At 35.3% G+C, this 10,976-nt stretch overlaps 1 protein-coding gene and 1 long non-coding RNA gene across 2 annotated transcripts; one reads left to right on the top strand and one right to left on the bottom strand.

Moving 5' to 3' along the window:
• The first annotated feature begins 280 nt into the window (after positions 1–280).
• On the top strand, positions 281–2,770 carry LOC134716626 (uncharacterized). Its single transcript, XM_063579635.1, has 2 exons — positions 281–1,335; positions 2,173–2,770. The coding sequence occupies exons 1-2, from the start codon at positions 281–283 to the stop codon at positions 2,387–2,389; spliced, it is 1,272 nt and encodes a 423-aa protein (XP_063435705.1). The 3' UTR covers positions 2,390–2,770.
• Positions 2,771–5,948: 3,178 nt separating this feature from the next.
• Positions 5,949–10,622, bottom strand: LOC134713949 (uncharacterized). Its single transcript, XR_010106442.1, has 3 exons — positions 10,499–10,622; positions 7,148–7,263; positions 5,949–6,128 (listed from the first exon to the last, which is right to left on the bottom strand). It is a non-coding gene; the product is annotated as an uncharacterized LOC134713949 (long non-coding RNA).
• Between the last annotated feature and the right edge of the window lie 354 nt (positions 10,623–10,976).

Below are 10,976 nucleotides of genomic sequence, written 5' to 3' on the forward strand. Positions count from 1 at the left end.
TTAGCTTGTACACCACTGTTGTAACTATCCATATGCCAAGCTTTCTGTGAGTTTTTGGCAGACTTGACAATAATTATTCAAGCATTATTTTATTTTGCTTACTATCTAAATTGGGTTTGCTCATTGTTAAAGTCTGGTTTGGTGGAGAGTTTTCTCATTGGCAATTATATTTCTTGTGTCCTTAGAAATTTATTCTGTAGATTAAATCTTCATATATATATATATGCCTTCATTGACCTTTTATCAAAATATACAAATGTATTTATCTTTACTTTTAAGGATGCCACAAAAAACGCAATACCTGCAGGAGTCCCTTGATAAGGCCATTGGTGCAGTAAATTCAAACAAATTAAGTATTTCTAAAGCAGCTACAGAATATGGGGTACCAAGGACAACCATATCAGACCATGTCAATGGAAAGTATGACAACCATTTGAATGGACCTTCAAAGATGCTGACAGATGAAGAAGATACATCTTTAATAAACTACGTCAAGTATATGGCAGAAAGAGGTTTTCCTTTGACAAGAAGAATGTTAAAAGCATTCGTAATTTCTATCATTGAGAAATCAGGTAGATCAACTTTATTCAATATGGAAAAAGGTCCTAGTAACAAATGGGTAAACAAACTTCTAAACAGACACCCTGAATTGTCGGAAAAACTACCAGAACAGCAGGACAAAGCCAGGAGACGCATGTCTAATGTCACTGTGGTTGACCAATATTTCAAGTTGCTAGTGGACACAGTCGACTCTTTAGGATTAACAAATAAACCCAACCAGATATTTAACTGTGACGAGTCTGGCTTCAGTGGTAAAGAAAAAAGTAAGGAAAAAGTTTTAACACTAAAAGGGTCACACAGCTACCAACAGAAAGTATTAGTCCATGGTCACATTACAGTTCACATGTGCATAGCAGCGGATGGACATGTCCTCCCTTCATTTCTGATTTTTGATGGTTGCCTGCCTCATAGGAGCTTTAAGGATGGTGTTCCAGATAACTGGTTATATGGATCCTCTGAATCCGGGTACATGGATACCGAGTTGTTTGAAAACTGGTTCGACAAAGTTTTCATACCATTCTGTGGAACAAGAAGGCCAGTACTGCTGATTTTTGATAACCACGATTCCCATATCAGTATTGACCTGATAGAGAAGGCCAAAGCTAACAACATTCACATTATTGGTTTACCACCTCACACTACTCATCTGCTGCAGCCACTGGATGTTGCCATCTTTGGACCTCTAAAAGAAAAAGTGAACCAATTATCAGTTACCTTGGGAAACCTGAACAAGTGTGCCACCATAGGCAAAGCCAAGTTTCCTGCTTTATTAAGGTATTTACATGTACATATGCTTGGATTATATGTTTATGTATTTTTTTGGTACAACTGAATTTTCAAGCAATCAAATTTTGAGGATTGGGAATTAAAATAATTAAATTCATAGATTTCTGTCATCTGAATTTCCATCACAAGTATCTGATATGGCTAAAATGTAACAATTCATAACAGAATGCAACAAAATTAACTAAAAATATATCATGACTGTTTATTTTACAACAAAACATATCTAAAATGGTGGACTTCCGGTTGGGGTGTGTATAATACTGGAAACAATTTCGGTAAACACACATTTTTTTCCAGATTTTGACATTCAAAAATAAAAATAAATAAAAAAATATTTGCCCACCTACCGACCTCATTTTTTAAAAGTATGTAACTGGAAACACACACATAGAATAACCATACATTGTCTCGAAATATCAATGTTATTTGTACAAGGCTTAGAAACAGGTAGAAAGCGAGGCTGTGCCGAGCATTTCTACCTGTTTCGAGCCGAGTACAAATAACCAATTGATATTTCGAGACAATGTATGGTTATCCTTTATATACTGCAACTCATATAAGTGTTTTAAATGAAGTATTTAGTGTATTAAAAAACAATCATTTTTAAATTTGGAGCGAACGACGTAAAATTTCCCAAATATGTATGTTTTATTGACGTCATCAATAAAACTCTACTGAAATGCATTGTCAACCTCATAAACAATGTGATATACGGTCAATTTCACATGAACTGTATAATCTAATTTCTGTAACATATATAAACACTGACAAGAACATGCAACTTACACTTTTTTCTTCAGTAATGAGTATCATTTTTATTTGCAGCACTGCAATTGACCAGACTACAACAATAGCAAGGGTCAAAGAGTCTTTCAGGAAATCTGGAATGTATCCTGTAGACAGATCCATAATTCCAAATTCACAACTTGCGCCCGCCGACTTCAACAAATCTGAAAAGTCAAATAAAGAAACTACAGATGAAGATACAACAACAATCACCAGTAATGGTAAACTATTTATTTCATTTGATTTGTTATATTAGGCCTGAAATAAAATATTGTTTGTTTCCAAAATCCCGACAAACCTTGCAAAAATGGTGCTACTCATAATAAAATTTTATTGTCATAACTAAATCGAATATTATTTTATTCCTTTCTGATTTTCAGGCTTGCAGGATTGTCCGATAATGTTAAAATGTTTCCATACCTACATTGTACCTACCCACACCTGGCTTCGTAGAACCGGGATTTGGGAAAAACAAACAATATATTAATTAAGGCCTTAGGCCATACTTACAACTGACAATGCCATGGCTAAAAATGAAAAAACAACATGAACCCAACCAAATACTAGGGGTGATCTCAGGTGCTCCCAAAGGGTAAGCAGATCCTGCTCCACATGTGGCACCAGTCATGTTGCTTATGTGATAACAAATCCGGTAATTATGCTAATTGAAGGTGTATGTATCGTATGTGTTAATATACAAAAAAATGTAACACAGCAACAAATAAATAGTTTTAATAGTGTTATTCTTGCTTGCCCATTAACTTCTGAGTTATTTAATCTTTTGTTAAATGTTACATTTTTGTACCTTGAGTTTTTTCTTTTACAGAGCTCCAGGAATCAACAATTCTTTGTCACTGTTGGGGCAACACTATCTCCTATATTAAAGAAATAGAGATGAGCATACATGTACCAACTGAAAATCCGCTTGTAACAAAAAACTTAATTCCAAGAAGTTTAGCAGATGTACTGTTACCTCCAGCAAATCCATCTGTAGCAAAAAAAAATTCTACTAAAATCATAACAGAAGCCAGGGTAATAACAGGGGATGAAATGCTTCAAAAACTACAGTCAAAGCGTGATGAGGCAGTAAAGTTGGCAGAAGAAAAAGAAGAAAGAAAAACAGAAAGAGCTAGAACTAGAGGCTCTCAAGAGCCTGTATCGCTCACCTGATTCTACTTGGGTTTTTGAAATCATATAAAAAAATATAAAATTTGGCTAAAAGTGACAACACAACCTCATTTATAAGAAAAGGAACATGTTTAATTTCATTCAAAAGTCCCCCACTGGCGGCCATCTTGGATGACGGATCGGCTACAAAGTAACAACACTTGGTCAGCACCTCATAAGGAACATTCATGCCATGTTTGGTTTTATTCCATTCAGTGGTTCTCTAAAAGAAGTCATTTGTATGCATTTCCCATAGGGTCCTATGTTAAACTAAGTTCCCTGCTGGCGGCCATCTTGGATGATGGATCAGCTACAAAGTAACAACACTTGGTCAGCACCTCATAAGGAACATTCATGCAATGTTTGGTTTTATTCCATTCAGTGGTTCTCTAAAAGAAGTCATTTGTATGCATTTCCTTATAGGGTCCTATGTTAAACTAAGTCCCCCGCTGGCGGCAATCTTGGATAATGGATCGGCTACAAAGTAACAACACTTGGTCAGCACCACATTAGGAACATTCATGCCATGTTTGATTTCATTCCATTCAGTGGTTCTCTAAAAGAAGTCATTTGTATGCATTTCCCATAGGGTCCTATGTTAAACTAAGTCCCACGCTGGCGGCCATCTTGGATGATGGATCAGCTACAAAGTAACAACACTTGGTCAGCACCACATAAGAAACATTCATGCCATGTTTGGTTTCATTCCATTCAGTGGTTCACTAGAAGAAGTGATTTGTATGCATTTCCAATAGGGTCCTATGTTAAACTAAGTCCCCCGCTGGCTGCCTTCTTGGATAATGGATCAGCTACAAAGTAACAACACTTGGTCAGCACTCCATAAGGAACATTCATGCTATGTTTGGTGTCATTCCATTTAGTGGTTCTCTAGAAGAAGTCATTTGTATGCATTTCCCATAGGGTCCTATGTTAAACTAAGTCCCCCGCTGGCGGCCATCTTGGATGATGGATCGGCTAAAAAGTAACAACACTTGGTCAGCATCCCATAAGGAACATTCATGCTATGTTTGGTTTTATTCCATTCAGTGGTTCTCTAAAAGAAGTCATTTGTATGCATTTCCCATAGGGTCCTATGTTAAACTAAGTCCCCGGCTGGCGGCTATCTTGGATGATGGATCAGCAACAAAGTAACAACACTTGGTCAGCACCCCATAAGGAACATTCATGCTATGTTTGGTTTTATTCCATTCAGTGGTTCTCTAAAAGAAGTCATTTGTATGCATTTCCCATAGGGTCCTGTGTTAAACTAAGTCCCCTGCTGGCGGCCATCTTTGATGATGGATCGGCTACAAAGTAACAACACTTGGTCAGCACCACATAAGGAACATTCATGCCATGTTTGGTTTCATTCCATTCAGTGGTTCACTAAAAGAAGTCATTTGTATGCATTTCCAATAGGGTGCTATGTTAAACTAAGTCCCCGCTGGTGGCCATCTTGGATAATGGATCGGCTACAAAGTAACAACACTTGGTCAGCACTCCATAAGGAATGAATATTCATGCTATGTTTGGTTTCATTCCATTTAGTGGTTCTCTAGAAGAAGTCATTTGTATGCATTTCCCATAGGGTCCTATGTTAAACTAAGTCCCCCGCTGGCGGCCATCTTGGATGATGGATCGGCTACAAAGTAACAACACTTGGTCAGCACCCCATTAGGATAATTCATGCTATGTTTGGTTTTATTCCATTCAGTGGTTCTCTAAAAGAAGTCATTTGTATGCATTTCCCATAGGGTCCTATGTTAAACTAAGTCCCCGGCTGGCGGCCATCTTGGATGATGGATCGGCAACAAAGTAACAACACTTGGTCAGCACCTCATAAGGAACATTCATGCCATGTTTGGTTTCATTCCATTCAATGGTTCTCTAAAAGAAGTCATTTGTATGCATTTCCCATAGTGTCCTATGTTAAACTAAGTCCCCCGCTGGCGGCCATCTTGGATGATGGATCGGCTACAAAGTAACAACACTTGGTCAGCACCTCATAAGGAACATTCATGCCATGTTTGGTTCCATTCCATTCAGTGGTTCTCTAGAAGAAGTTCAAAATGTAAATTGTTAACGACGACGACGACGGACGACGACGGACGACGACGACGACGGACGACGGACGCCAAGTGGTGAGAAAAGCTCACTTGGCCCTTCGGGCCAGGTGAGCTAAAAAAGGAAGAAGCTGAAGTTTTAAAGGAAGCAAAGAAAGAAGAAAGAGAAAGAAAAGAGACAGAGAAATAAGAGACACCGAAAAGGAAGAGGAAAGAGAGAGGAAGAGACAGAAGACGGAAGAAAAAAGAAATATGCAGCAATGTAACCAACAGATCACTGCTGAATTCCACCAGTATGCTACATGTACTAAATCATCTGTAGACGTGGTAGAAAATAAAAGAAGTTCCAGAGTAAAGACCCCTTTAATAAGGGAAGAATTTTTACTATTTGATAGCGATATGGAGATTATAGAGACAATGGAAGAATAAGGAATATATAATTAAAATCTCTCTAGACTATAATTTGAAGAACTGAAATTTATTTTAAATTTTTTTTGGATCGAAATTGCATTATATTGATATAGATCTAAATAGTTATCAAAGGTACCAGGATTATAATTTAGTACGCCAGACGCGCGTTAATACTGTTCATAACAAACTTATTGCTGCAATATTGATTTTAATTCGATAATACAATTATCATCTGTAAAAGACTTATTATTATTACCTGTATATTGTTAGCTGCAGAAAGTTAAAAGTTTTCTGGGTATTAAGGCATAAGGTTTAAGATTTAGATTTCCTTTTTTGCACGTCTTCATATTGTTTCTGAAAGAAATAATTAGGAAGTGGTAGAGACAAAAAGTTTTGACCAATAATCTGGGTTCACAAAATCATTTAATGAAAGATAATAATTTGCAAAATTATTCTGTTATTCAACTTATTGGTAAATTCATTTATATTCTAATCCAAAAAAAAATGAAGTATATGTGGTTTTTGAAAGATCCGAAAGCAAATGTAATGACAAATAACAAGTTTTGATATGCATGCATAACGTATACAATATTATCTTACACTATATATACCAATATTTAAGTAAAAGATCAGCAAATGATTTTTGAAGATGTTATGAATCATAATTAAATTGATAGTTTCAATAATCTTAAACTTTAATAAAAGCTTTTTATAAACATTTTAATCATCTGAAAAGATATGGACAGTTGTCAGGCTATATAGTATTCACATCGAAAAATGTCTGAATGATATATACATAATATTTTGTTCATTTAAGGTAGTACCTTAAATACTGGAGATAACTCTGTAAAATCAGTTAATCATTTTAATCATGTTATACTGTTCAGGAAATTTTAAGCTTTTCAATGATCGAACTAGTGTTTGTCAAACTGAAATATATTCAACCATTTCTTCCCAGAAATCAATTAGTTCAAGTTTTTTGAAATTTGTGTATTCTTTTCAAAGGGTCAAAGTAAATATTATGTAAAAATTTTGTGAAAATTGAACGAGCCAAGGTAATTTTAGTCAGGTGTTGGGTAGCAGGTTAATGAATAATTGTACATGTCAGATATAGCAGACATGTGTATTTAACCTTCAGTCTACTAGCAAACTCAGATTAAACAAATTGTGTTTACAGTAGCAGAAATGGAACATTGACTTTGTTTTAGTATGCCAAAATCAAACAAATACAAATTTAAATATTTGTTTATTTGCCAATCACGACCTCAAAAATGAGCAGAATAATTACTAAAACAGTGTATTTTTCAAACACAGTCAATACATGTATAAGGTATATTAAGATTTATGCCTTAATATGTAATATTATATTGTACCTGTAGATTTCGTTATAATCTCATCTGTTGGTCTCTTGTTTTATGGTAGTTGTCTATCTACATATTTACATTTGCACAAGTTCAAATTTAGAAGATTCTTCATCCTTTTAGGGACCCTAAAAAAACATTCAGATGAATAAAAAAAAAGAAAGATGTGGTATGATTGCCAATATCAAGCCTTCAGCAATGAGCAAAGCCCATACCACATAGTCTTCTATAGAAGACCCTGAATGTCACCAACAGCCTAACTTGGGTACAAAAAAACGAATGAAAAACAAATATGTAACACATAAAAAAAAGACAACCACTGAATTACAGGCTTTTGACTTGGGACAGACACACACACATCCCTAATATGGCAAGGGTAAACATGATAGCAGGATCCCAACCCTCCCCCTAAGCTGGGACAGTGGTACAACAGTACAGCATTAGAAAAAACTATTAAAATCAGTGGAAAAAGGCTCAACTCATCAGATGCACAAAAATACAGCTGGACGTTTTTTGGTCATGGCCGGGTACTTGTACATTTTATCTGACAAGAAAAAGACACTAGGTACAGATCCGAGAGTACTCGCAGATAACTGACAGCTACCTATATCTAACAAAAACATTGTGCATTCAAGACTAAGAACCCTGCTAGACAGACATATCAAATTAAAATCATAGCATATTCATATATAACTTTCAGCTGTGGTAAGTTGCATCCCTTCAGGAAGACGTACACATATGACAAAATTACATGTACATGTATAATATTGCAGACACAGATGAACTACACAGCTACAATAACATAAATAGTATAGAATAGATGTACATGTATTTAGGTATTAAACATAAAAACCAGATAACATACACATGTACATGTAATTTGTATGTCAATAAATCACAAGAGCAATGTCAGAGTCTAGTACATGAATATGCAAATTTGATTACAGTATTACATGCATACATGTACATAGGTCAATAAATCACAAGGTCAAGAAGTCTAGTAGTACAAGTACATCTTACTTTAAACTGCAGCATATGTACATTGTATGACCAACTATTGAGCTTATCATTATAAAAGCCAATATGTTTAACAAGAGGGAGGCAATACATGTACATTGCACCATAATCAGGTTGAGGACAACCTGTTAGATGACCCTCCATGACAATGTTTTTAAATATCCCTTTAAGGGGGCTCCTGGGTATAAATGATTTTTTTTTTCTAATATAGGATTTCGCTTTTTTTTTCATAAATGAACTTTATCATATACTTAAAAGAAAAATGAAATAAAAAAATGGGGTCACCGTTCATCTAAGCTAAAATCTGCCTCTGGAAAAAGCATACATTTTTGTTAATGTCCTTTTTTTCTGTTGAACTAATAGGAGAAAAAGAGGAAATATCGAAATAAAAAAATAAAAAAATATAAGAAATCGCTTAATTTTTACAATAATTTAGTTTATGTACAGCTTATTTGAAAACAATAATAAAAAATAAGGGTCACCGATGAGTTAAAAAAGATATTTCAAATTTAAGGCAAAAAAATGGCATTTTCGCACCAAAGGGAGATAATTTGGAGCTTTTTCAAGTTTTAAAGTCATCTGGGGCTAAACCAAATCATTTTTGTGGGTTGTTTTTTGTACCATATCATAAAGTAACAACTAATAGTGTAATAAATAAAATTTGTAATGAAAAAATAAAGGTTTAATTTTTTGCTAAAATTTTTGTACCCAGGAGCCTCCTTAAATGTAAGACATGCATGAGGGGTACATTAAGGTGACAATTTTTTGTGTGTAATAAGTTAGTTTCTGTTAACCAATTTAAAGTACAAACAAGTAAAACTGCGAGCTACTGCTCACTGATGATACCCCCGCAGCAAGTGGATAATATAAATAGTGTAAAAATATGCAAGTGGTCGGTTAACAGGAAGTTGTCGAGTGATCAATCTGAAAACACATCACATGGTTAAGCCGACTTATATAAATCCTGAAACCAAATTTTAGAAATCCTTGTATTGAAGTTTGTGAGAAAAATTTGACGAAAATTTTCAACTTGGCTAACATGTGTAAAATCATACAAGTGTTCGGTAAACTGGAAGTTGTCAAGTGATCAATCTGAAAACGCATCACAAGGTATAGCTGACTTAGATAAATCCTGAAACCAAATTTCAGAAATCCTTGTATTGTAGTTCCTGAGAAAAATATTCATGGGACGGACGGACTGACTGAAGAACAGACAAAGGTAAAACAGTATACCCCCCTTTTTTTTTTTTTAAAGCGGTAGTATAATGAGTATAAATTTGTATTTTCTAGTCTAGAAAACTTCAAAACCTTTCTGTATTATATGAATACATGTAGATACAATTTTGAAAATTTTAAATAATCTGAAATTGAATCAATATTTTTTAGTCTGGAGCATTGATGATGGAAGTTAACTACATTTTGTACCATGGCTGGATATACAGCCCTTGCATTCATTTCAAAATTGTCTGTAATTGTGATAACATTTAACACAGTATTTTTAGTACAGATATGCAGCTACATTATTGAAGGTAGATTTGGGACATTTATAGCATGCCTCATCAACAGTTAGGTACACTCAGACTCAGGGGCTAGTCCAGATAATCATGCCGTCTTCTGAGGGTATTTTTATATTTGGATTTTTTCAGTTCCCTGGTCGAAATTTTTTTATAAAATAGCCGTCCAAGGCGTCATAATTATTTGGACTAACTCAGGGGCCAGCAGGTGGCATAATTTGTAAGTACTAACACAACACACATCAGCACATGTCATATGTTAAAAAGTTAACCTAACCATGTGATGCAAATGAAGACCCCTCGAATTGGTTCACAAAGGGTGGGGGCACTTCCTATAATATTAAATATACATGTACAATGTGAAAGGACATGCTGCTGGAATAGGTTGGGAAAACTATCAGAAATATTAAGACAAGTCAATAAAATTCCATAACTTCTTCACTCATCTTTCTTGGTCTTGTCTGTTGTGTTTATACTATCAACCCTTGTTTCTCTTTTCAAAGGACACATTGAAAAGGGGGGGGGGGGGAGGGTTTGACGTAAAAATATTGAAATTGCCGTCATCCACTAGAATCAAAAGGTCAACCGCTCCTTCTTCAGGTTGTCATAACCATAGGCAGATCACCCCCTTTTCTTTTTGGGATCATGTATTATAGGGAATCATTGACTATCACGACTATATTCTAGAGTGCCCCCCCCCCCCCTTTCGCTTAAGTCAGTCAGCCCCCTTCTCCTTTTAGGAAAAGTTTTGGATCCTACACTGATAGCAAATGGAAAAATATCTGATTGTCACCTATTAATCAAATGTTGACCTACGTTTCAGTGAAATTACCTGCATGTAAACTGGAGGCTCTGTCTGAAAGTGAAAGTTCCGATTTCAACTCAAGTCGATCTCAACTATCACCACCAAACGTGCGGTCTTTTTGAGTAAAATCTTGACTCATCATAATTGGTCAGTCAACTTCATTCCACTTCCAGCCATGCTTTCCATGTTGTTCAACGCCGGGGTTTACAATTCATCGAAAAGGGCGCTAAATTAAAATGAGGCACTTTGACGAGGTAAGCAAAGAGAGACAACTCCTGGGTAACGAAGACGACGCTTCAGCGATAAAAAAATATTTGCTCATCTCCAAATTGATTCATAACATTTAATGTAAAAATCAATACTATACAATTTGTTAGAATAGTTTGAGACCGTGTTTAAACTCATCTGACAAACATTGAGAGAGAATTGTAACAATTTCGGTGCTGACGGTAACTGGTCCTCCGCATCTTCAAATCTCGTACGAAATCGGACGCCGTTAAAAGTT

Source organism: Mytilus trossulus, chromosome 4 (genome assembly GCF_036588685.1).
Source record: "Mytilus trossulus isolate FHL-02 chromosome 4, PNRI_Mtr1.1.1.hap1, whole genome shotgun sequence".
Lineage (NCBI taxonomy): Eukaryota > Metazoa > Mollusca > Bivalvia > Mytilida > Mytilidae > Mytilus > Mytilus trossulus.